Source organism: Mitosporidium daphniae, assembly GCF_000760515.2.
Source record: "Mitosporidium daphniae strain UGP3 chromosome Unknown contig-2, whole genome shotgun sequence".
In the NCBI taxonomy this organism is placed as follows: domain Eukaryota; kingdom Fungi; phylum Microsporidia; genus Mitosporidium; species Mitosporidium daphniae.
In genome coordinates this window covers 73434-97361 of record NW_013546511.1, presented here as the reverse complement: position 1 = coordinate 97361, position 23928 = coordinate 73434, and the positions used below count along the sequence as shown (strand labels likewise).

The window sequence follows — 23928 nt, the reverse complement described above, 5'->3', positions numbered from 1 at the left end:
CGGCGCTCCACGTCGATAACGTAGTATCGGCAAAATAAAAACACGGTAATTTATTGGGACGGCTTCGGAGCAATACGCTCCGCTTCCCCGATGTGCCTGAGGTGGTTTGCCTCAATGTTGCGCTTATCGCGATTTGCTTACTGGAGCCTACGATTACGGACATCTTCGGGGACAACTACTATCGAAGACAGCAGTGACGGTGGCAGTGCGGCCAGTCCTTTCAAACTGGCCACGCGTTCTGGATCCGGATCGAGAAGCATCCGCAATCGCTCGCCCACCAGCGCCGTAAGAATTTCAAACGCGTATCCGAATGCCTGCCTGACCACCGAAATCGAAAAGGAAGCTTTGGTGACGTCGTTCGAAGTATCGTAGGGATCCTCCACTGCAAGCAAATGCCCGCTGTGGTGGTTTGATATAGGAAATCTTTCGCCCTTTTCGAAATAGGAGCCTCGTCCCAACACGGAAACGCCAACGCGGTCATACGACAGGCACTTGCCAAACAGCTCAAAAAATTCGATCAGCAGCACGCCCAAATTTTCTTCTGGCCGGATTAGCCGAGCCTGGATCATCGGATGCATCTGGAAAAAAGACACGCAAAGTAGGATTAGGCCGTACGAGCTCAACCCGCCAGAATACACCTCGTTCAGACCGCGATTGAGCAGAAACTGCTTGAGAACCAAAAGCAACGGGAGAATTCCGGGCCATTTCCCGACCAAACGACGTAGCTTCTCAGAGCCTTCAACTCCGGACTCTTGATTAAAACTGATGTCCACCACAATTTTGGACTTTTTTTCGGTGAATTTTATAATTGGGATCTAGCGTTAAAAAAGCGCACTTACCCTTGCTCTGGAGATGACCTTGATCGAGTGCTGTTCTGCCAGGCCCTGTTTGACGAGTTCAGAAGCCAGCCGCCTCAGACCCGATTTTCCGCTATTTCCTATTACCACAAGATCAACGTCTGAAGTGGGCAAATAGAGCTGCGTGTAAAACGAGCCGAAAGAAGAGACCTAATAATTAAAACACGCCCAAAGGGACCTTTGAGCCTGGCCATAATTCTTGCACCACATTGTCTATCCGCTGGAGTAGGTCAGACCTAGCCTTCATCTCAGATGGTGTTGGTGAAATGTACTGTTCAAATGCAATTATCTCTTCATGGAGCTGCACAATCGGATGCAATGATGCATAGTGCTTCCAGTATGCCAGCCTTTTTTCTGAAATGGTATGATTTGGCGAGAGGAAGGAATGCGCCGCATACTCCATCCAAGGACTAGTAGTCGACAAAAGCGAGCTTGCAGGAACTTGACGAATTCCTTCCCTCTTTCTTTTTATGGCACTTTGGCTTGATTTAGATGAAAATTCTCGCTTCTTGATCCTATCTTCTTTAGGCATATGTTCATGCCGTTGCTGCTGCTCCCTGTCTTCCTTGTCAAAGGCCAAAAACTCGTCCATAAGACAAAAATTAAAATTTATTTAAATCTGCACTTTGTAAGTTGTCATTTGACATGATCCATCACGGCCGCCTGCCCCCATTGTAACGGATTGGTTGGCACTACCTATACAGTCTTCTGTTCCAATTTAAATATGTGGGATCGCTGTGATCGAGAATACCGTGCCGTTCGTATACGTTCTCTGCATATGAAGCCAATAAAGAGCCTGAAGCGTACTTTTTATACTCTTCCTGGGTGATCTTTCTTTGAGATATCAGTCCCCCCACTTTGTCTTCAAAATCCTCTTCGGAACAGTCTTTAAGGATTGAAGCTATATTTAAAGTTTTCTTCTTAAGAACATCGAGAGACGCTAAAAGCGCCTCATTCCAATGGTTTTCATCAATGTCTGTTTTTTCAATAGACTTACAGAATATGGGCGTCACCACTACTAATCCATTGTCCAACGGCCTTGCTTTTGACAAAACAGCAGATGGTATGTTCGCCTCATCGACATAATTGAGCAAATCTTCAACCCTTTTGACAAAGGTGATTTTGGCAGCAACTACGGGATCCAATAGCGGCGAAACCAGCTTCCAAAGGGCCCAAAACAGCCACGGGGCATTCAAAACATAACAGCGATATAAGCTCTCTGGATAGTTGCTTTGAAAACACGTAATCATATGCCTAATAGAAGAAATGTCCAGCGAATTATAACCGGCATCTTTCAAGTCAAAGACAATAGTTGTCTTTTCCATTCCTTCTCCGAGCATTCTTCTTCCCAGTTCCATGTGGTAGATTGTAAAGTTTTCACTCTCCTCTTCTGATTGGGACCGCCTGTCGTGCATTTTTGAAAGGACAAAGCTAGAATTAAAATGCAAAGCAATACATGAGTGAATGGCCTGACTTGTCTGTGCCGTGGAAAAAGGTTTTTCCACTCTTCATCAAATGCAGCGGAATTGAAGACTCACCTAGCCTCATTAAAGAGAGAACGTCTTTGGACCATCGCCAATATAAGCACTCTACAAACATTTTGAAAGCCTCGTCAAGCGACCATTTTCTTGCACGCAAAAATCGAAGAAGGTTAATGTCGGGATGTGAAAAATTTCCTAACATCCCAAGCCACAGTTCATTAAGCGCAGATTTTTGGTTGCTTTTCTGTGTGCCCTTTTCAATACCCTCAATTCCCATTGAGGGTTCTGATTCTGTGACGTGCAATGTTTGTCCATCAGGCTCCAAAGACAGATTTTCAAATTTTGGCAGCGAAAATAGATTTCCCAGCCGGCTCTTTCTTTTGATGTCTAATCGAATTTCTAAAGTAAAAATATGCGCCCGTACCTGGAACCTTGACATATTTTCTGAAAAGATCCACTACTTCTTCGGTGCAAGTCGATTTTTCTAGCCTTTCAGAAAATGAAAAAATCATTTCCCAAAAGCGGTATAACATGCATGACTGCTTAAATGTTATCCTATTCACATGCCCCTCGAGATCGTTATCAAAGACAATGCTGCCTCCCGTATTTTTTTCCAAATTTCGAGTTGAAACTCGATGCTGCTGAGTAAAGGATGAAACCTTGGTTTCCAAAGCCAAAGTCCCCTCCAAGTAACAAGATGTCACTTCAGTGGTTTCCAGCTCCTCCGCTTCAAATGCGTAATCCATGTGCAAAAAAGGAAATGAACTTTGAATTTTTATGCATTCTTGCCCAGCTGGCCAATCATAAGCAGAGTAGAAGGGTTGATTTGAATAGCCACAATTCAAAAAGAGGAACCAATTAAAAAAATCGATCTAAACTTTAATAAAATTCCAATTTTAGTTGCAATTGGATTTACCATTGGTCCATGCCAACATATTTCAACAGGGGTCTTGCATTCTTGGAGTAAAATTTCGGGGTTCTGAGAGTTTTTACGATCTTTGTGTCGAAAGCTTCGATTCAACTCTTTTCTACAAGCTTTCAATTGCTTTTCTAGATATTCTTCCTAGCAATTCGTGAGCATTTGGCCTAATAGATGCTTTTTTAATCGCTTCCTCAAATTCTAGCTCTGCGTTATTGATGATTGTCGGGGCATAATCCTACTTCGTACATGATGTTTATATTCTCAAAAGCTTGAAAAATAGTCATTGCGCTGTCGCGGATAACGCCTTCGATACGCTCAGGTGTCTATTTGATGAAAGGAACTTTTCCAGTTAAACCACAAGATTTTTCATAAAAGTCTTCGTGAGTCCCATTTTTATGCTTACCTAGATTCTACTTTACACGCATCATCGTAGATTTTTCAAGCTCTAATCCCTTTATATCTGTTTGAAAGAGTTTTTCGGGCATCTTCTTAAACATGTCTTGAGTCACCATACCCTCAAATTAACTTTTAAGGCTAGTCAACCTTCAATTCAAGCAGCTTGTAATTTTACACAATTAAATGCTAATTTGGTGTTCATATCGAGGAAGGCAATAAAGAAAGTGAGGCACATGCGCCCAAAAAGAGTAAGAGGATTCGTCAACCCCATCGTTCAAGTTCATACAACGAGAAAACCGAATCAATAAATATCGCTAATTTTTCGGAGTATTCACGTAGCTGCTAATTGATTGGATAGTTACGTTTGAAATTCGCAGCAAATACACCTCCGGAACGTTAAATTATTAATTAATTAATTAATTGCACTGGAACTCAAACCCTAATATTGAGCTTCCATGGACAATGTTCAGTCCAGAATTTTGGATTATCGTAGGGTTTGTGTTCTAACCTTACTGATGCAGCCATATGCCAGGGAAGCCCTGATATAGCGCCTTTGCTAGCCAAATTTTGAATGTATTTTTATATATGAGACAACCTTTTATTGTTCTTGATTGTAAGACAGAATTTAAAAACATCGCTTTGGTGCGTGTTGGTGCATTAGGGCTTCATTAATGCTCTGCCAAAAAGCACTTGGGAATATGAATTTTAATACGTGACAAACGAGTGAGATCCAAATAAAAAGGACCTGGCCTTTTATCTTTTTTATCTCCGGCGTTTATTTAACTTATATTTCCACGAGATTCATTGGTGGCGTCATTCTTTTTTTTTGACGCTAGATAAGATAAATGTAGCTGATAGTTTTCGTTCAAAAATCTAGCGCGCTCTTCTTTTAATGTAACAGAGTTTTTATATTGGGCCGTATCAAGATTTTGTGGAATAGAATCGGGCGAGTAGTTGACAAAAACCTCTTTAATTGGATTTCCCTTTTCTATGGAAATAGTTTGTCGAGGGATTTGAAGATAACTAAAAAGATCGTCCATGCTATCCAAGTAAAGAAGGTCTGTATTGTATATTTCCCGATTGAGGTCCTGCATAACCGTTGCAACTATAAAAAATTTGTGCTTCAAATCGGACAGTGAAACAGATCTCCACCTGTCCAAATCCAAATTTTCCCCATAAACTTGAAATAGCAATCTTTTCAAGTATTCTTCCATTTTTTCATTTGAAAGGAGGATCGGCTGTTTTGGGAGGTCACGTTTTTTTAACTCATTTTGATTTTTTGGCGGCTCCGCCGGTAATACCGGGTTTGATGTTTGTTCTTCCTGTTGCGTTGACTGGGAGAGAGCTTTCCTTAGCCTTTTAAGTGCATTCACGCCCTTGTAGACCATTCTTCGTCCAAACAAAGCCTCTTCTTTGGTTGCAGATATTTTTTCCAAGATTTCAGGCTCCCTTTGAGGTGAAGCAATACGTGGTAATCCTTTGGTTTCGGTTGTACCGGGGCTAGCTTCTATTTGAATTATTTGCTCTTCGAGGCGAAATTTTGGCCGAACTATAACGGGAATTTCTTGTGGTGCAATACTCAGTTTTGTCTTGGACGATAAACACTGTCTAGACATTTGGGAGAAAAAATAACCGTAACATCTACATGAAACATTTCCCGGACAAGACAACAACATTCCAAATTAAAAATTAAAATTTGTCATGAACTCTTCAATCCCCCATACCTTGCTTCATATGATCAGCGAAACGGTTTCCCCAGATGCCCTGGAAACACAGCTGGGGCCCCTGTTCGAGGTAGATGCTACATTTGAATTACCATGAAAGGCAGTGTATGGGAGAGAATTCCCCGAACAATTCCTCATCTCCATCGATAAGGCTTATATTGACAAGCAACAACAAATAGAAGCTTATATAAGGGGGCATTCAAAGGTAATTTATTGGTAACCCTAATCCTTTACATAGGAAATTTGGGCCATGGTCGATTCCTTTATTAGGATACACTCGAAGCTTGCAAATAAAATTTAGAATTTTTATCCTTGAATTCTTTGTCGACTTTCGTAAATGCCTCGACAAGGCCATCTATAAGCTTTGCCATTTGAGACTCGGAAAAGGCGCCGGAAATGCAAAGCTTAATGCTTGGGGGAAGATTTTTTATGTCCTCTGTACGCACGTCTTTAGAACGCGTCACGTAAATGTTTTGTTCCAAAGCCAAGTCAACGACCTTTTGGAGGATCTTTTCCTCGAAAAAGATATCTCTATCCGGGTGCTTCTCGGGGTTTGAAGCCATTTGAATGTGGATCAAACACGAGGCCAACGAGCTATCGTTGGATCGCACTTCAAATGAGGAGGGCAACCGCGATAAAAGCGACTTTTTGAAAAGAGAAATATTTTTGGGAAGCATCTCGAGGGAATGTTGGATTCCATCCGCAACATTAGCCAACGCACTAGAACTCTCCATTCCCGGCATGCTTTTGATAGCCGAAAGCGCAAATACTGTGAGAAGTGCAGGAAGCGAAGCAGAGAAGCAATATGCTTGTCCTCCGAGCCGTTGATGGTCAATAACAGTGGTCGATCCGGCGCAAAATCCCCCCGTTGCTCCAAAAGCATGGCCAAGCGATCCAATGATCATGTCAACGTCCTTGACGGAGACCTGATCTGAATAGAAATCAGTAAGCCCAGCACCTCTTGCGCCAATGGAGCCGATCGACAGGGATTCGTCTAAAATCAGACGATACTTGTACTTTTTTTTCAAAGAAATCTAAACGAAATCAAAATGCCTGGCCGTACGATTTGCGGAAGCGGGCAAATGTCACCATATTTAGCAAAAATGCCCTCTGTGACAATAAAGCGGCGCGTAAGAAGCTTGCCCTTGTACATCTGGTCAATTTCGGACAGAACCCTGTCCAAGTCCGCCAAGTCATTGTGGATGAAATAGAAGATATCGCTTCTGCTTATTTGGACGCCCTTCTGCAGAGCAAAATTAACGCCGTCATCGCTAATGGTTATCAACAGGCAGGGATACCAAACAATAATATCTCCTCTTTTGGAAAAAGCAGGGATCACAGAGCTGACGGCGGAAAAGTTTTGCGAATAAAGAATCGATGCCTGTGTTCGGAGAAACTTTGAAATTATTGCCTCCAGCTCAAGATGAATGTCCAAGGTTCCATAAAACCCAGGAGGACCGCATGTGCCGACACCATATTTTTTGATTGCCATTGCAGACATTTCCTTATGATAAGATGTTGCTAAACGACGTTACTTTGAGGTCCGGTTGATTCAGGATCCCCAGCGGATTAAAGGATACCAAGTTGAAAGCATCTCCAGCTGCTTTTTTCGTGTTGACAAGCATCCCGGTTTCGCTAGAAATTTACGAAAAAGCAATACCTGGTAATGGGGTTTATCGTGTCCAGGTTAAACTTTGCCAAAGGTGGCAACTCACAAGGCACCAGAGGAGATGGAATCCATTCCTCGATGATTTCATCGATGTCCTTGAATTTAAAAGCTACAGCTTACACGCTCTGAAAGCTCCTCATCGGCTTTGTTGCGTCTCTTGCTTTTTAAATACTTGACGGTGTACAGAATGAGAAAACCCTCCAGGATAATGCGTATAGGATCATTCTGATACGAGTTCTTGATATAAGTAATTATATAATCCATCCCTGGAATGTTTACAATTACATTCCACAAATAGGATACAAATGCAAGAACCGAATCGAGATTGAAATCCATGACACGTGAAAAATCGCTGTTGCTAATGACAGGGATTTATCATTTAAGCCAAATTTAAATCACCTAAATTAGGCTAGCCACATCTCCCTTGTGCTCGCACGATTTCATGCCAGAAAGCGAATTTATTTGATGCTGTTTTTGATACTAAAGTACTGCTTGCTGCGTACGGCGGCTCTATTTAGGTAGCCCTTGGCCCGAAGCAGGTCTGTTGCCTGGGCCTTGTTCTACAGGTTGGCGAAAAGGTCCTGGAGGTGAGGGTCCTGGAGATGATGGTCTTTGGAATGGTCCTGGGAATGGCCCTGGGAATGGCCCTGGGAATGGCCCTGGGAATGGCCTTGGGAATGGTCCTGGGAATGGCCTTGGAAATGATCTTACGCAATACGGAAATGAGCAGCTGAAGCACGTGCGAGGACTGTATCGACACTCATATCCAAAAGGGCAAAAGCACGGTCTGAATGGGCAAAAAATACATCGCGGAGGGAAGGGCCGCGGACCAGGAAATGGCCCGGGAAATGGACCAGGAAATGGCCCCGGGAACTGCTCTACATCTGCAACATCAGATTCATCAAAATCTGCGGTCTCAAACTCACCATCATCCAAAGAAAATGCAAGAGAAATCAGTAAAAAGAGGAGAGAAAGAAAATACGTAAACTGGATTTTCATTTTCGATAATTTTCGACGGGCCCGCCTGTTGTTTTATATCCCTTCACGCCATATACGTGATAAATAAGTTGATAAAATTGGATTGAAACCTTTGATGTATTTGTACGAAATTTAAATTTCCCAAAGCTAGCAATTGGCTTTGTAAATTCCCTTTTTATTTAAATAACATAATTTAATGTCCAGCATTTCTATATTGCCTGTTTTTTGTATTTGCCGTCCCTTTTGTAATCTTTCTAGACAGAACCGCAAGCACTTCCAAAGTGGTCAGCCTTTCCACGGGGACCTTTTCATCGCCCGATCTTTGCAACAATTCCACCCAGCTGTCGCTTGATGAAGGTCTAAAGGCAAACTGTGCTAGCAGCTGCGGAACCTATTTGGCCTATGCGCCCAACTCTAAGGGGTATATTTTATTTTGAACCTATTTTGTAGGCTTTTTCTATATTCGTTCGAGGACAACACTACCGTCCCTATTGAGGACGTCTCAGAGGGTAGATCCATCCAACATCTGCATTTTTCTCCCCGATCCAAGTTTCTTTGCATTTATACAAAGGTGCCAATCAGCCACGAGCTTTACAGAACGGATAATTGCTTTGTTTGGTCATTGGATCAGAAAAAGGTCATCTACTCGTTTCTGAATCGAAACACCAACAATTGGCTAGTCCAATGGACACTTGACGAATCCTTTTTCGTCCGATTTTCCAATTCTCCGGGTGAACTGATCATCACCAATTCTTGTGCCCCATATACGCCATGTTTTTCGTTCAAGGATCGCAACATGGTCTCGTTTTGTCTTTCCCCATCCGAAACCGCTCAGAAGATTGCAATTTACTTTGAGGGCGACAATGGGTCTCCCTCTAACATTAGAATATTTTCGTTTCCAGGCGGGCTTTCTACACTCCCAAGGGCAACAAAAAGCTTCTACAAAGCGGACAGAGTAGATTTGCTTTGGAATCATACGGGCTCCCACTTGATTGCGTTTATTCATTCGGACGAAGATAAAAATGGAAAGTCCTACTATGGACACGAGTCGATTGTTTTTATCTCGGCGGATGGATCTCTTGACTGCCAATTAAGATTAGGTACACCCGCTGCATTAATATTCAGATTCGGAGGGGCCTATTCATGCTGTGGAGTGGAGTCCCGTTTCCAATGAATTTATTGTCGTTTATGGAAGTAAGTCCTGCACGCGCGTTAATGTAGACATGCCTGCTCGTGCAAAGATATTTGATTCCAATTGCCGTCCCGTTTTTGATTTTGGATCTTCTCCAAGAAACTTTGTAAAGTTTAACCCCTTTGGAAATCTGATCTGCATGTCTGGCTTTGGAAACCTTTCTGGATCTGTGGAGATCTGGGACCGTGTAAAGCTTAAAAAAATTTCGTGCTTTAAAGCGCCAGGGACCACCACGCTTGAATGGTCGCCAGACGGTCGCTTTTTGCTGCTTGCAACACTTTCTCCAAGATTGCGAGTAGACAACGGCATCAAGATTTACGACTTCACAGGAGGCCTTGTTTCGCACGTCGAATTTAGCGAGCTTTTACAGGTAGCCAGTCGTTGATAAGGTTGTAGGCCATGTGGAGGCGATTTCCGAAGGGAACTTTTGCCAATTTTCAAGTAAACTCCAATGTCTTGAACAAGGTCATGAACGCAAGCATCGGTATTTTTGTCTTTGTGACGGTAGAAAAAAAAGTTGCATATGTGCCGCCCTCGTTGCGCAAAGCTGCAGCCGAGCAACCGAAGCCTTCAGATTTTCCAGCATTAGCTCAAAAGCCGGACAAAATATCACCCCAGGAAAAGCTGATTAAAAATATCACGCTAAAGCTAAAGCAAATCAGCCTGTTAAAAACCAAGCAGGCTTCTGGAGAACCTCTGGAGCTCAATCAGGTTTTATATATGCCTTGACCCATTAGCTTGATAAGATTTCTAAAGAGGTTGAATTGTTGACCGAGCTAAACCAGTTGAAAAATCTGTCTATTTAGTTATAATAAAAGAAGCCGGCAAGGCATCCTGTTTTTGACACCGCGCATGCTCTTTTTGACACCGCGCATGCTCTTTTTAACACCGCACGTCATATGGGGGACGGATCGGTTGCCAACAAAAAAGTTGGCTCCGGAAATTGATTTAAAATTGCCGTGTGTGTTAATTGTATTGAATGTCGTGTAAATTGAACCCGGTTCACAGCGTCATCGCCGCACATTCTAGTGACGTAATGCAGCCCCTATATTTGTAGGTAAAGGCTGTCATTTCGGCGCCATATTTTGGACCTGTCGATGATGCCAACAACGATGCCGACATCAAATTCAGCATCATCACCTGCTCGCGCGATAAACATGTCAAAGTGTTTTCCATTCGCAGAAAAGGCTCCAATTATGAGACCAGCGAGACAAGGTCATTTTCATTTCATTCCAACTTTGTAAATTCTCTTGTCTTTAAGACGCCAAATTGCGAATTTCCAAATGGTAGTGGACGGGGCCTTTCCTTACAATAGGAATGATTTTCAGCGGCGGCTCCGATAAAGTCATCTTTGCATTCGATCCAACGCAGTCTGCAGATTCAGAACCGTACCGCTTGCTTTTAGGCCATTCAGATAACGTTTCTTCCCTTTTTCTGGATGGAGACACCCTTATTTCCGGCTCGTGGGACAAGTATTTTGCTGCGATTTGGATTCACAATTAGAACAGCCATCGTGTGGGATCAATTCAAAATGCCAAAGCATACGCTTTCGGGGCATCAGGCAGCCGTGTGGGCCGTTCTTATTCTTCCAAACGGAAATTTCCTCACCGCGTCGGCAGACAAGTCCATTAAGATGTGGAAAAACGAAAAATGTATCAAAACGATGACGGGACACACAGACGCAGTACGAGCATTATGTGCCCTGCCAATGGCAGTTGGGTTTGCTTCAAGCTCCAACGACGGGTATTTCACAGCCATTTTACCGTAGCACGGTTCGCCTATGGTCTGACACCGGAAGTTGCATCAGAATCCTTTCGGCAGCGGCAGATTTTTTATATAGCGTATGTCAAATTCAAAACGGCGTCAATTGTACCGTTGCCGTGGGAGAAAATGGCACCGTTTTGCAATGGCAAGGTATGGAAATCGATCCCATTTCCACAAGATGTTGAGCTGATCCAAAATTTGCACCTGCCAAATACCGTTTCCATTTGGTCTGTTGCAAACTGCTCTTCATACGCGGACGTACCTCTTCTTATTCTCGGCTGTTCATCTGGGGACCTTGTCTTTTTGTCTTCTATTGGCAACAAGATCGAGTTGCACGCGCCCAAGGGCTTCGATCACGAGGCCATGACAATTTATGAATATTCCGATCTTATGCTACGGAGAGGTTTGATTTTTGCCGCCAGCTAAAATTAGGAACCAAAGAGGGGCAAATCTGCGTCGCCAAAAACAATCCAAATTGCGGACACAAGGAGGCCGTTTCTTTTGCTTACGAGGTTCATCCTTTTTTCTAATCACAACTTAGTGGAAAAATGCGCAGTGGCATTTAATTGGAGAAGTTACCAGCACGGCTTCTTCTTCTCCGCCATCCACAAACACATCGCAGTATGATTACGAGTTTTCGGTTGATGTGCATGAAGACGCTCCTCCATTGAAATTACAAATGAACCGAGACGGTTTGTCGCCATTCTGTTGATACCTTTAGACAACCCCCACCAGGTAGCATCGAAATTCCTTGCTGAAAATGACCTTCCAGAAGCGTATCACGCCCAAGTGGTCGATTTTATCTTGAAAAACACATCGGCAAACCCACTTGAGTGTCGACCACAAAACCCTCCAGTGTCCGTACCACAGGACCGGCAAAAGTATCACAAGATTACTGCGATCAATAAGAGTGGCATTTTCAAGAAGCTTCTTGCATTGATAAATGTACGCGGCATCGCTTATTTTAGGATGATGAAAGGGCCGTTCTGGAGTATTTACTGGAGCCAGCCTTTTTGGGGGGCGAACCTTTAAACTTTGCCCAGGTTTTTTGGGATCTCCTAGAGCGACTTCCTGCCAACGAGATTTTCCCATGTAATTTCCTGATCGTTTATCTTTTTGCCTGTAGTGTTAGACATCATTCGAAATGCGCCCTTCAACGGAGATGTCTTCAAGAAAATCATATTCAAGCCCAACTCGTCGGCATCTCTTTTTGAATTTTTGCAAACAAATCTGATGGCGGCAGATGAGCATTTTAGGTCCACCAATGCGCGCCTCATCTGTCGCCTTTTGGTAAATGTGTTTTCGTTCCCAAAAGATTCCGCTTCGTGTTCCATTTTCTCGCTATATCCGAACCTTACCGACAAGGTATTGAATGCGGACATTTGCCCTACCAATTAGATTATCGATACATTTGTTCAAGTAAGACCGTTTCTTTCCTCGGAACCAGACAAAGAACTGCCGCATCTTTTCATGGAAAAGTAATGTGCGCGTGATTTTACTTTATAGCTTTTCGATGTTCCTAAGTGCTGCGCCAGCACCCATAGCCAACGATCTCTATCCCCTTATCCATAGACTTGCCACATAAGGTTTTTGTTATAAATAAAGGCCTGAAAAGCACGAGAATTATCGGATTTATTTTTTCGAAATTGTGGAAAGCAGAGAGGTCCGCTCATTACTAGCGTATTCATCATCGTCTTGATCGTCGTGGAAATCAGCATTGGCTGCCAGATCTGGCGAAAAGCTTGGAGGGGAGCTGCGATTGCCGCCAAAAGATGGCTTATGAGTGTCAAAGTGGGAAGCCTGTGTTCTCAATGACGAGCCTGACGACGAGGGCGAAAATGTGCTTCTTCGCTGAGAATGGCCGGCTTCTGGGCGGCGCTCTTGGGCGGCAAATTGCTGTATATATTCTAATGCCCTGGAAATCAAGATGTTTGAAATTGAAGTAGCGGTCGGGATGAGAGACCCAAATGCAGGCAGGTATCCATACACAACGAGAATGCCCACCAAAATCAACGCTATCAAAAAGTAAAACGGCGACCCGAGTATGGCCATAAACTCGTTCCAGCCCAAAACAATCAATAGCACAATAAGCCACGTTGGAATTTGGGTCCTTGGCTGCAAAAGGGTCGATCTAGTTGCCTCGATGAACGCCAGCTCCGCATCTCTCAAAAACGACTCCTTGATCAGGGCTTTTTGCTCTGGAGACATCAATGGGATACGATCCTATCGATCAAAATTAGCACATCTACCATGGTCTGGGAGGACGGAACAAAGGAAGCCCCGATCGGAATTCCGACAAGTTCAGAAAAATCTTCCAGCAAAAGAGTGGTCTGCTCAATTGCCAAACTGTAGGGCTTGTTGACATCTTCGCCGGGTGTCCACAGCCTAGGGGCACCTTTAGCATCGTATCTAAAGGTGCGATCGAACCTGAATGGCTGTCAAAAATAAGCACACAAACCTTCTTTTTAATCTCGCCAAAACAACCGAAGTTGTGGTAAAGTCTTCTTTTAGGCGAGTTAGCATGTGATCCCAGCAAGAGCGATACAGCTTTTGGCCGAGCTCTTTTGCTTGCGCGGCGTTTTTATCCTTTTCACGATCATCCATGCTCAGGTCTGAGGAAAGAATGCCCGAAATCCGGTTGGAAAGAGCAGTTTGTGCATCCCCAACCAGACGGGGGTAAAGCTGGAACAGAGCCTCCCAGACCCCTGAAGAAGAATGCAAACCACTGCCACCACTCAAAGCTTCGCCTCTCTCCCCTTCTGATGCAGACTTTTTTCTAGACTCAAGCGCCCCAGAGGATGCATCATCCAACAACCCGGAAAGTCTTCGGGTTAAAGCCTTTTGAAAGCTATCAGACACCAGGGTTATCGCTCTTTGTAGCTCTTCTCGCTTGTAAAATGAAGCGCGCTCATTGATAGACTCGAGCAGTTCTTTTCTCACATCTGAAAGCCCCCAGTCGATTGGAGAAATGCCCATTTGACGAAGTGTATCACTTCCGGTATTCAGAGACTGAGGCATGGCCGCTATTTTGATGGAAAGCTAAATTAGCATCTTACTGTTTGCTTTTTCATCGAAAAAGGAAGCGGCAGAAGATGAATTGGAGGCGACAATGTCAGAAAATTTGTGCGTTCCGCTTCTCATGCCGGCCTAAGATCAATTCAAATGGCAAAAGAGTACTTCAACGCCCCCCACAAATAACAATAGCGCTCGCCTACTAGCCGTACGTAGTTGCTCCGTAACAATTGGTCTGAAGGTGACAATGGACTTTTCCAATAAATCCATTCGTTGCCTTTCAACGGTTGCCGGATGGTAGCGCTGAGCGGCACCCAAAAACTCTGCATCTGCAGATGTCAGAAGAGCATCAAGAGATGCTCCAAGAGAAGGATGGAGTGCTCCATTTGACAGCGTCAGGCCGGCCAAAGCGGTCTCAAGCCGATCCCAGGCAATCTATGATGAAATTGGAATCTTGCATCTGTACTTGGCACAGCTCAGCACATCTAAATTGGGCAAGCAGCTGTTGCTGCGTTGGCAAGTCTAGATCCTTGTTTGTCTTGACGCGCTCCCAAATTACAGAAGCATATGCAGCAAAGCCATCCAGTGGAACAATTGAGCTATCAGAGCGGTTGATGTGTGCGAAAATGGGAGCCGAATTTGGGTTGCTGGAATCAGCATCGTAGAATCTTGTGGCCAAGTCTTTTATTTGTCTGGAAAAGTCGTCTGGCTTCAGAACCTTATGAGGCAAATTTGCAAAGGCAATGATGAAGTGATCTTCCAACGAATCGTGCCTTTCCTTGTTTTTGCTTGATAGAGATGACCAAATGGAGGCGAGGTCATTTTTAATAATGTTCTGCAGCTGAGAAAAAGGAGTAGTCCCAATGAAGTCACGAATGACAAACAGCAGAGTTGTGCGAACAGAACTATTGGGGTGATCAAATATCGCTCAATGGAGTACCTTTTTTGGTTCTGGAACAACTGTGCATGGACCTCCAAAACGGTCTTTAAAAGAACCATGTTTGCAGCATTGTAGAGCCCGACGGAATATTCCCACATGTTTATAATGACCACCTGAGCTATGGCCAGCGAAAAAAGAGCGGCCTTTCTTTCAAAGTCCTGCATGCGTAAAAAGAGAGTAACTACCTGATTTTCGCCTCTTTCTCTGCCATCAGTGCCCTCCACATCAAGAATCAGGAAGGGCGCGCCTTGAGACTTGCTAAGCCAAATTCCTAGCACTAAGGGATGCGGGAAAACCTTTTGTCGTTTGGGATCGCACTTCGTCCCTCATGACTGGAAATGCAGTGCCAAAAAGCGCATTCAGCAAAGTGCCTAAAAGAAAATTTGGCAAATAAACTTTTCCCGGAGCTTTGAGCGCCAAAGACAGCAATCACTTTGTAGTCACAAGTGGATGTTCCTCCGCGTGGGTACAAGTGCAGAACATCACAAAGATGGTGCTCCAAATGGTTACTAAAAGTAAGCAGATACACGCCCCCCTACTTGAAAGCCTGATTTTCGTCGACTAATTGCAACAGCGGGCTAGAGGCATTGATCGATGGCGACGGTATTTTGGATGGAATTGAGCAGGATGAAGATGTAGTCCTTGACAAAAGCGTCAACAGAGAAGAGGTCGACACGCTGTCCCCAAGCGATGGGGTCGATGACATTGAGGGATATGATGCCAATTTTGAATGCTGAAAGTCGGAAGGCTTTGCATCGGAAAACGTCGGCGAAATGTTGGAAAAAGATCTTGCAGCATCGTATGGAAAATTTTGCGGCTTGTTCGAAAAATCAGACTGATGGGGAGATGGTTTCTTGTCTGCAAATTCTGCCTTCAATCCCACCCCAGATGAGGAGGTCGATGCCTGAGATCCCAGCGGGGCCTTTGAGGCATAAGTATCTTGCTGATATGCGTCTTTTTTCTGTTCAGAAGTGCTGTAGGTATTGGTGTGTTTGTACAACGACGATGACGATGACGACGAGGAGGACATTGCAACCAAAGTATGAAATAAATTTTATTTTCCGCCACATTAAAATCCAAAACTTGCACCGGCTGCCACCAAATGGCCCTTGCAGGCAATCTATTTGGCGGTTGATTGTCCAGCATTTATCATGAATTAATCAAAGGCTCTTTTCGATGTCTATTTAAGGCGCGGCTTTGATGCGGAGGAACATCCAAATTGCATCATGTATTTCACCGTATTTGCCATCATTTCACTCTCCGTGTTCCACTCACTTTTTGCATATCCATCTGGCTCTGGCTGTCGCATGAACAAAAAAGACCTTCGAACTTGCTCGAATGAGATTATTTTCCCGCAATCCAGCGTGATGCCGACTTCTTCTGAAATTCCGACCATGCCTACTGAAACCACCGACATTTCCCCATCATTGATGCCCACCCAAGTTTTCCCGTCTGCCATGCCAACGGAGAGCTCGATGACGCCTGTTTTCCCCATGGGATCGCCAGTGTTTCCCAGCGGCACGGCTACGCAAACTTTTCCTCAAATCTTCACCACCATGACGACCATAATGCCTACTGTGACTGTCACCGAAACCGTGCCGCCAGTGATATCTACGGAAACGCAAACCCTGATCTCGATTTCTTTTGAAACAATAGCCTCCACGCAATTTGTCACGTCTACCTTTTTGGATACGACAACGATCTTTTATCCCACAACGACGACTGAAAGCGTTCTTGTGACTGAAACCCAGTCTCTGACTTTGACAGAGACCCTACCTGCAGATACGGTCACACTTACAATGACCGAACCTTGCCCTACTTCCAGTTTGACTGCGCTTCCCACCGACAGCTATGGATCGAAGACACCTGCATACAACTATAATGGCGAAGATGATGATGAAGGGTATGGCGGTAACAAAAATTACTATGACATGCCGAGCTACGGCGCACCAAAATCCGGCTCCTATAACCGCTAACACCGTGTCATTGGCTTTAGCAAATAAACAATTGAAATTTTATTTCGGCTTGAAAGCCCTGAAGACTTTCAATGGGCGCGAGGGTTCCCCGTTTTTCAGGCTAAAATGTGTTTCAGGGAACAAGTACAAAGAAGAGCCAGCCGATAGGGCATATTTTTCATTTTCCGCGGTCAAAAGCATTCCTTGGCCTTCGGTAACCAAAAGCAACGACTCGGAATCAAATGTATGGCTACTTTCTGAGGATGACACCGAAATCTCTTCAAGGGCAAAGTCATCAATAGGAGGTCTGTATAGGATCGTACATGGCGAGTCGGAAACGCATTTTCGAACATAGAACCTTTGTGGAGATGTGCCCTCGTATGTCAACATTTCAACCAGAGTGGGAACGTCCTTGAATTTTGGCGTCAGTCCAGCCCGCACCACATTGTCGCTACATGTCATCAATTCGATACATGATCCAGAAAGATAAGCATGCGGCTCATTGGCTCCTAAGAAGATGCAGTCTCCCTCCTTAAGGACAATATGGTTCAACAAAAAGGCAAACAAGATGCCAACGTCTCCCGGAAATTCGCGAGATAGTTTGAAAAAGACCTCTTTATGGGGCAGCATATCTCGCTGTGTCGTAAAAAACTTCATCAGCCCATCAAGCGACCGCTTGAGGGCTTCTGCAGATAGCCCCATAATTCGCTCAAGCATCGACTTGTATGTGCCTTTGCGGTCTTCTTTTGCACTGGCAGAGATAACCATCTCAGACAGCTCCTTTCCTAACCCTATTAGTATGCGTGTCTAAGTACCCAAAACTTCCTCTGCAAAAACGGGGATCCGTTCAATAAATTGAACGATATCTTCCATCGGTCGGAATCCAACTAAAGCCTCAAAATTGCCACTAATTGCAACGGCCATTTCGGGCTTTGCTTGGTCGTCTGGGTAGGCAGAGGGATTCTTTGCTCGAAGGATCTTGGCAAGTTCGCTGTTGGGATGCGCTTGGATAGAAAGGGCCGTACGAACGGAGAGGCATTTGAGCAGGAAAGGGAGGGGATGCCCAATTTTTTCGGAAAGCAATTTCTTGCCCTCAGCCTCAATTGCGAATGAAGGTCCGTTTGGATGAGTGCCCAGCCAAAACTACCGAATCACCACGTTGGCACATACCTCTGCATATGGGGCATTTTGCTCTAAAGTGGATTCCGAATGGGGAACCGGGGAAGAAAATGCTAAATCGGCAACTTTGCTGTCCGCGCCAATGACACCCCAGGCGTATTTTTGAACGGCGCATGAAAGTACCACGGGACGGCTCGACATTTTGGGCAATGTGTAAAAATCGGCTAAAATGCACGCAAATTTGTAATAAAAATGGATTAAAATGCGCACAAATGTGTACAAATGGCTAAAATGGAGGTAGCATCTCGTCTGCATCAAAGGCGACTGATAGGGTTAGGGTTTGGCTGATATGAAATGTGAAATTAGAGGTCCGTTGCTAATATCTTTGATTTCTTTTTCGATGCAAGATTTTTAATTCTTCTATTCGATGCTCGGTCGATCCATGCTTTTTGGCCGACCACGGGCCATCTTTTTTTCTTCATCATCGTCAAAGCCTCCCGGCTCACGCAAGGGATTCAAGAAGAAATCCAGCAAGACCTTGCTAAATCCACCGCAGAGCCGTCCCTCTTTCCTCAATTCACTTATCGAGCATTCGTCCGCTAAGAATAGCTTGGGGTTTTACAATGAATCTTCCAAAATAAAAAGAGCTCTGTTTCCTTTGATCGGCAATTTGGATAACTGTCCAATATGCAACAACCCTCTCGCCTTTAAAGCAGCTAGCCCCGCAGAACGACCGCTACTAAGCCAAATAACCCTGCCTTCGCAAGAGGAGCAGGCCTCCAAAGATAGGGTTTCAAATTTGACTCCAAAACAAGTAACCCTAGCCGTTGCACGACTTAAATGTAGATTTACTCCTTTTTGAACGAGTTTGTTATTGGCCAAGAGCCTGCAAAAAGGGCACTGGCCGTGGCTGTTAGCAATCATTTTGCGAGAATTTCGTCGTCGCTGGAAAAAAAGCCTGAATTGATATACGAAAAGAGTAACATTCTTCTTATGGGACCCTCGGGGTCGGGAAAAACTCTGCTCGTCAAAACCCTTGCAAAGGTCCTAAAGGTGCCGATCGCCATTTGTGATGCGACCACGTTTACCCAGGCAGGGTATGTTGGAGAAGACGTTGAAAGCATGATTTACCGTTTACTTCAAGTAGCGATTGATATTTTTACTTCAGGAATGTAATTTTAACGTAAAAGAGGCGGAGACCGGAATTGTGTTTCTAGATGAAATAGACAAAATTGCCAAGAGACAAGGATTCTCAAACCAAAGGGACGTCGGCGGAGAAGGCGTTCAGCAGGCCCTTTTGAAGCTGCTTGAAGGAACTTCTATAACGGTTTCTGAAAAGAATTCCAGGCGGGCCTCCCAAAATGGAAAAGATTCGTATGTGATAGACACCTCAAATATTCTATTTGTCCTGTCTGGGGCATTTCAAGGGGTTGATAAGATAATCAGTAACCGAACAAACTTGAAGGTTTTCATTCGGTTTTTATAGCTACTAGCGGCTTGGCTTCAAAGAGGACATTGACCCCGAGCCCTCTAATGGTTCAATCTCAACCAGATATGATCTTATTGGCGAATTGGTTGAAGAACGGGATTTGATTGAGTATGGATTTATTCCCGAATTTATTGGGCGTGTGCCGATTTTTTCGGTGCTACAGCCCCTCTCCAAAGAGTCTCTTCTTATTGCGCTGGAAAGACCCCGAAATTCTCTGCTCAAGCAATTCGACTCTCTCTTCAAGTTTTACAATGTAACCTTCAAAATCGTCTTTACTTTTTTAGGTGTCGCTTACCTTCACAGATGACTCTTTGAACGAAATCGTGGAAAGTGCACATAAAAAGGGCACCGGTGCCCGTGGATTAAGATCAATCTTGGAAAAGGTCCTTGTCCCTGTGATGTTTGAAATCCCAAAATCCAATGTAGCAAAAGTAATAATTGATTCAGATGTTGTAAGGGGGATCAAGCCCGCCATTTTTGTCTCGCATTCGGAGGTGGAATTGGAGAGCAGCCTTTGCCAGCAGCCAAAGGCCCCAACTTTGTAAATTGTAATTTTGTAAACCCAACTTAAAAATACCAGCATAAAATTTAACATTTTAGCCTGTCGTGCTGTCATAAAATTTGAGTGTTTAGTTTATTGCTCCTTCGTTGCGGTGCTGATTTTTGACTGCAAAAGTGGACGATATCCAACTTTAAATAGAAACTCCAAATATACAAAAAGAGGTGCCAAGGCAAGAGCTTGTATTATGTTTTCAGACAAAGCTGGATACTTTCTGTCCTCAAAAAACCAATGGCCCAGTATTTGGAATATCCATCCAATGGCACATACACACGCCCCAATATGCAACGAATACGCTGGAAAGGACTGAATTGTCAATCTACTGCCGTACCAAAGCGTTGCAAGGATGGGGGTGATTGTGATCTACACTAAGAAGTATATCTTACCCCTGCAACTGGTTCCAATAGGATATAGTAAACAGAATATACCACGACCGGTAGGAAGGCAACAGCCGGGCTATACATTCCAAGAACAAACTCCGTAAAGCACTGGTACAGGACAAGGGAGGAGAAAAAAATCGCTGGAATGAATATGAAGTGGATCACTTTGTTCCTAAACTGTCAAACGACATCGGGTACCATTTATTTGTGTGGTAGCGCTTATAGAACAATAATTGCTCAACCAAATCAAACGTATTCATGTGCTGCAGAATTAAATTGTAAACACCATGCATGGCATGGCATGCCACGCCACTAAAGTTAAAATAATAATTTAAAAAATAGCTGCCCAATCATGTTTGCATATGCAATCAACGTTAAATCAGGCTCCGGAATTTCTCATTTTCAATTTTTTTTGTTTAACATCCATCAATCCCGATCACAATAATGACCGACCACGTAGACGATTTGATTGACTATGAGGAGGATGATGTTTCACTACTGAAAAAACCGGCCGATTCTCTTGCTGTTCCCCCCAAAAAGAGCGAGTCAACTAAGAAGCACACTCCTTCGTCAACCTCCTCGTACACAGGTATCCACTCAACTGGCTTCAAAGAGTTTCTGTTGAAACCAGAGCTTATGAGAGCCATCAACGATTGTGGCTTTGAACATCCATCAGAAGGTATTAGTAACCAATTTATCTTTTCCCCTTTGATCTATCTCTCGTTCTTGTTAAAGAGAACTATACGCCTATTTGGCTTCAACTAAACCTTCCTACAGTTCAGCAAGAATGTATACCTCAGGCAGTGTTGGGTATGGACGTTCTATGTCAGGCAAAAAGCGGTATGGGAAAGACTGCAGTCTTTGTTCTTACAACTCTTCAACAGATTGAACCGATTGAGAAGGAAGCATCTGTTCTCGTCATTTGCCATACGCGCGAACTTGCTTTTCAAATACGAAACGAATATGCTCGCTTTACAAAGTACTTGCCTGCCATCAAGACTGCCGTGTTTTACGGCGGAATTCCGATCAAGCAGAATACTGAATCGCTGCAGCAGGAAGTGCCTTCGATTGTGGTGGGAACTCCGGGAAGGATTCTGGCATTGCTTAAAGAGCGCGCACTTTCGCTCAAAAAAATCAAGCATTTTGTGATGGACGAATGCGATAAGCTATTGGAACAGATTGGTTTGCATTTGGTCCCTGATTGCTGTAGATATGAGAAAAGACGTTCAGGACATTTTTGTTCAAACCCCTCGCGAAAAACAAGTTCTCATGTTCTCGGCCACCCTTTCCAAGGAGATTCGGCCGATCTGTAAAAAGTTTATGCAAAAAGTATGCCAATTTTCGCTTATTATGAAATTAGCCCCTGGAAATTCTGATCGATGACGAAGCTAAACTGACGTTCCATGGACTCCAACAATACTATGTCAAGCTTCAAGAAAACGAGAAAAACAGGAAACTCAACGATCTTTTGGATTCTTTAGAATTTAACCAGGTGGTGATCTTTGTCAAAAGCGTTGCCAGGGCCAACGAGCTGAACAAATTGCTTGTGGAGTGTAATTTCCCGTCCATCTGCATTCATTCCGGAATGGCCCAGGATGAACGCATTGCTAGATACAAGTCGTTTAAAAACTTTGAGAAGCGCATCATGGTTGCGACGGACATTTTCGGCCGCGGCATTGATATTGAAAGGGTCAACATTGTATTCAACTACGACATGCCGGACGGGGTTGATGCTTATTTGCATCGCGTTGGCCGTGCCGGTCGATTTGGCACCAAAGGCCTCGCGATCTCTTTTGTTTCGACCTCCGCCGATACAGATATCCTCAACCAGGTCCAGGAGAGATTTGAGGTCAACATTTCAGAACTTCCAGCCGAAATCGAAACCAGCTCATACAGTAATTGGCTTTTGTAACCCTTCATTTTAGTGACTGCTTAAATTTAACTCGTAATCACCGGACATGGCCGCCGTTTAAATAAATTTTCCCGCACTTTACATGTGTACTTGCTTTGCTTTTTTTTCGGCATTGTAACTGATGTTTGCACCGACATATAAATAAACAATGAAGCGGCCTTGTCACAATTTGGGGACAGCCAGGCAATGAAGCACCTTGTATTTTTAGCGTTGGCAATCTTTTGCCTCCTGATTGATGGCGTAAGTCTGGAATTGTATGCGAACCACGATCTTATTTGCATTGACAAGCAATCTATTGAAAAGAGCAGGATGCTCGCATTGGATTCAGTAAAGCATCTTTTGCAATCTGACTTTGTGACGATCCATGAAACCGATGTCGAGCTATATGCCGTGATGGACAGAAATCTTTCGTCTTTTATGAACGCAATTTGCGGAGACAATGCAAACATTACCATTGTGCTCCAAGACTACAACAAAGTGCTTAAGAACGAAAGGTCTGAAATAGCTTTGAAGAATCTCGAGGTTGGCTTGGTCGATTTACACATTCCTAGATCATTTCAAAAAGCAATCGTGGAAACCCCGAACTGCAATGGGCCTCGACCTACAGAACTTATCACGAGACAAAGGATTGGTACCGACATCTATCGTTCAAGTATCCTCGATATGTCGAGTATATAGAAAACATCTCCAACACAACCACATCTGAAAACAGAACCGTATTTGCTGTCCGAATATACAATCGTCACTCGTTTGCAAGCGACGCCAAAACTAGACACGTCATTTGGATTCAAAGGTAAATTTTTCGGCGTTACCTTTAGCTTGCTACATGCCAGAGAATGGCTGACAGGGGCCACCGTCAACTACGTTGCAGCAATGATTATTGAAGGATTGGCCGGAAATGCTACTGATCCTTTGGTCGACATGTACACTCTGCTCAAGCTGGTGGAGGATGGCCAAATCGAGCTTCTAATCATCCCAATCTGCAATCCAGATGGGTATGAGTACTCTTGGACGCAAAACCGGCTTTGGAGAAAAAACCGCTCGCAGCATGGAAATGGCGTCGATCTCAATCGAAATTTCAACAGCAAATGGGGTGTTTCCGGAGACTCTTCTAACCCAGTTTCTGATGTTTATTCCGGTCCACATGCGTGTTCCGAAATCGAAACGCAGGCTTTGGAGCAGCTTTTCGTGAGCAAGGCTGATAACATTGTGATTGCCTTTGACTTTCATACGTTTTCGCAACTGATCTTGTGGCCCTGGAGCTACGACACCTCATCCATGCACCCGAATGAGCAGGCTCATCAAAAGGTTGCAACTATCCTTTCATCGAGGGGCCATGCTTATAAATCGATGCAAAGCGCAGCCATGTATGCATCCTCGGGAGCAGCCTCCGACTTTTATGCCAAAAATAACATTGTCAGCTTGACGGTTGAGCTTCCGCCTAAATTTGCCGGAAATTCGGGATTTAGCATGCCGATTCACATGATCGCCGATGTGGGCTTGGATTGGACCCTAAAAATATCGGCCTGGGTGGACGCAGAGTTTGGAAATAAACCAATTTGCTAACAGCTGCGATTTT

At 44.1% G+C, this 23928-nt stretch overlaps 15 protein-coding genes across 15 annotated transcripts; 7 read left to right on the top strand and 8 right to left on the bottom strand.

The window, feature by feature from the left end:
* Positions 1-137: 137 nt before the first annotated feature.
* Positions 138-1449, bottom strand: DI09_2p540 (uncharacterized protein; the record flags this gene model as incomplete). The annotated part of the gene is given in 3 exon segments (XM_013382650.1): positions 138-815; positions 840-1007; positions 1024-1449. The coding sequence occupies 3 exon segments, from the start codon at positions 1447-1449 to the stop codon at positions 138-140; spliced, it is 1272 nt and encodes a 423-aa protein (XP_013238104.1).
* A 100-nt stretch (positions 1450-1549) lies between these two features.
* Positions 1550-3084, bottom strand: DI09_2p530 (uncharacterized protein; the record flags this gene model as incomplete). Its single annotated transcript, XM_013382649.1, has 4 exons — positions 1550-2288; positions 2314-2725; positions 2763-2827; positions 2870-3084. The coding sequence occupies 4 exons, from the start codon at positions 3082-3084 to the stop codon at positions 1550-1552; spliced, it is 1431 nt and encodes a 476-aa protein (XP_013238103.1).
* Positions 3085-3469: 385 nt separating this feature from the next.
* On the bottom strand, positions 3470-3757 carry DI09_2p520 (uncharacterized protein; the record flags this gene model as incomplete). The annotated part of the gene is given in 3 exon segments (XM_013382648.1): positions 3470-3583; positions 3602-3658; positions 3680-3757. 3 exon segments carry the CDS (start codon positions 3755-3757, stop codon positions 3470-3472), a joined length of 249 nt encoding a protein of 82 aa, XP_013238102.1.
* A 678-nt stretch (positions 3758-4435) lies between these two features.
* On the bottom strand, positions 4436-5272 carry DI09_2p510 (uncharacterized protein; the record flags this gene model as incomplete). The annotated part of the gene is made up of 1 exon (XM_013382647.1): positions 4436-5272. One exon carries the CDS (start codon positions 5270-5272, stop codon positions 4436-4438), a length of 837 nt encoding a protein of 278 aa, XP_013238101.1.
* A 374-nt stretch (positions 5273-5646) lies between these two features.
* On the bottom strand, positions 5647-6881 carry DI09_2p500 (uncharacterized protein; the record flags this gene model as incomplete). The annotated part of the gene is made up of 2 exons (XM_013382646.1): positions 5647-6396; positions 6444-6881. The coding sequence occupies 2 exons, from the start codon at positions 6879-6881 to the stop codon at positions 5647-5649; spliced, it is 1188 nt and encodes a 395-aa protein (XP_013238100.1).
* An 875-nt stretch (positions 6882-7756) lies between these two features.
* On the bottom strand, positions 7757-8048 carry DI09_2p490 (uncharacterized protein; the record flags this gene model as incomplete). Its single annotated transcript, XM_013382645.1, is given in 2 exon segments — positions 7757-7836; positions 7856-8048. 2 exon segments carry the CDS (start codon positions 8046-8048, stop codon positions 7757-7759), a joined length of 273 nt encoding a protein of 90 aa, XP_013238099.1.
* A 381-nt stretch (positions 8049-8429) lies between these two features.
* On the top strand, positions 8430-9851 carry DI09_2p480 (uncharacterized protein; the record flags this gene model as incomplete). The annotated part of the gene is given in 6 exon segments (XM_013382644.1): positions 8430-8448; positions 8478-8536; positions 8599-9127; positions 9153-9589; positions 9609-9703; positions 9737-9851. 6 exon segments carry the CDS (start codon positions 8430-8432, stop codon positions 9849-9851), a joined length of 1254 nt encoding a protein of 417 aa, XP_013238098.1.
* Positions 9852-10415: 564 nt separating this feature from the next.
* On the top strand, positions 10416-10722 carry DI09_2p470 (uncharacterized protein; the record flags this gene model as incomplete). The annotated part of the gene is made up of 2 exons (XM_013382643.1): positions 10416-10434; positions 10535-10722. The coding sequence occupies 2 exons, from the start codon at positions 10416-10418 to the stop codon at positions 10720-10722; spliced, it is 207 nt and encodes a 68-aa protein (XP_013238097.1).
* Positions 10723-10914: 192 nt separating this feature from the next.
* Positions 10915-12015, top strand: DI09_2p460 (uncharacterized protein; the record flags this gene model as incomplete). The annotated part of the gene is made up of 3 exons (XM_013382642.1): positions 10915-11386; positions 11559-11604; positions 11640-12015. 3 exons carry the CDS (start codon positions 10915-10917, stop codon positions 12013-12015), a joined length of 894 nt encoding a protein of 297 aa, XP_013238096.1.
* Positions 12016-12615: 600 nt separating this feature from the next.
* DI09_2p450 (Sey1-like protein) lies at positions 12616-15965 on the bottom strand (the record flags this gene model as incomplete). Its single annotated transcript, XM_013382641.1, has 10 exons — positions 12616-13206; positions 13233-13410; positions 13442-14006; positions 14040-14130; positions 14161-14430; positions 14462-14900; positions 14936-15231; positions 15254-15306; positions 15332-15444; positions 15475-15965. 10 exons carry the CDS (start codon positions 15963-15965, stop codon positions 12616-12618), a joined length of 3087 nt encoding a protein of 1028 aa, XP_013238095.1.
* A 196-nt stretch (positions 15966-16161) lies between these two features.
* Positions 16162-16911, top strand: DI09_2p440 (uncharacterized protein; the record flags this gene model as incomplete). The annotated part of the gene is made up of 1 exon (XM_013382640.1): positions 16162-16911. One exon carries the CDS (start codon positions 16162-16164, stop codon positions 16909-16911), a length of 750 nt encoding a protein of 249 aa, XP_013238094.1.
* Positions 16912-16950: 39 nt separating this feature from the next.
* On the bottom strand, positions 16951-17814 carry DI09_2p430 (mannose-6-phosphate isomerase; the record flags this gene model as incomplete). The annotated part of the gene is made up of 2 exons (XM_013382639.1): positions 16951-17681; positions 17706-17814. The coding sequence occupies 2 exons, from the start codon at positions 17812-17814 to the stop codon at positions 16951-16953; spliced, it is 840 nt and encodes a 279-aa protein (XP_013238093.1).
* A 622-nt stretch (positions 17815-18436) lies between these two features.
* Positions 18437-20429, top strand: DI09_2p420 (ATP-dependent Clp protease ATP-binding subunit ClpX; the record flags this gene model as incomplete). Its single annotated transcript, XM_013382638.1, has 7 exons — positions 18437-18823; positions 18856-19152; positions 19178-19474; positions 19503-19751; positions 19783-19929; positions 19956-20039; positions 20220-20429. The coding sequence occupies 7 exons, from the start codon at positions 18437-18439 to the stop codon at positions 20427-20429; spliced, it is 1671 nt and encodes a 556-aa protein (XP_013238092.1).
* Positions 20430-20881: 452 nt separating this feature from the next.
* DI09_2p410 (ATP-dependent RNA helicase Uap56) lies at positions 20882-22349 on the top strand (the record flags this gene model as incomplete). Its single annotated transcript, XM_013382637.1, has 3 exons — positions 20882-21116; positions 21173-21708; positions 21798-22349. 3 exons carry the CDS (start codon positions 20882-20884, stop codon positions 22347-22349), a joined length of 1323 nt encoding a protein of 440 aa, XP_013238091.1.
* Positions 22350-22535: 186 nt separating this feature from the next.
* On the top strand, positions 22536-23915 carry DI09_2p400 (uncharacterized protein; the record flags this gene model as incomplete). The annotated part of the gene is made up of 2 exons (XM_013382636.1): positions 22536-23019; positions 23062-23915. The coding sequence occupies 2 exons, from the start codon at positions 22536-22538 to the stop codon at positions 23913-23915; spliced, it is 1338 nt and encodes a 445-aa protein (XP_013238090.1).
* Positions 23916-23928: the final 13 nt, after the last annotated feature.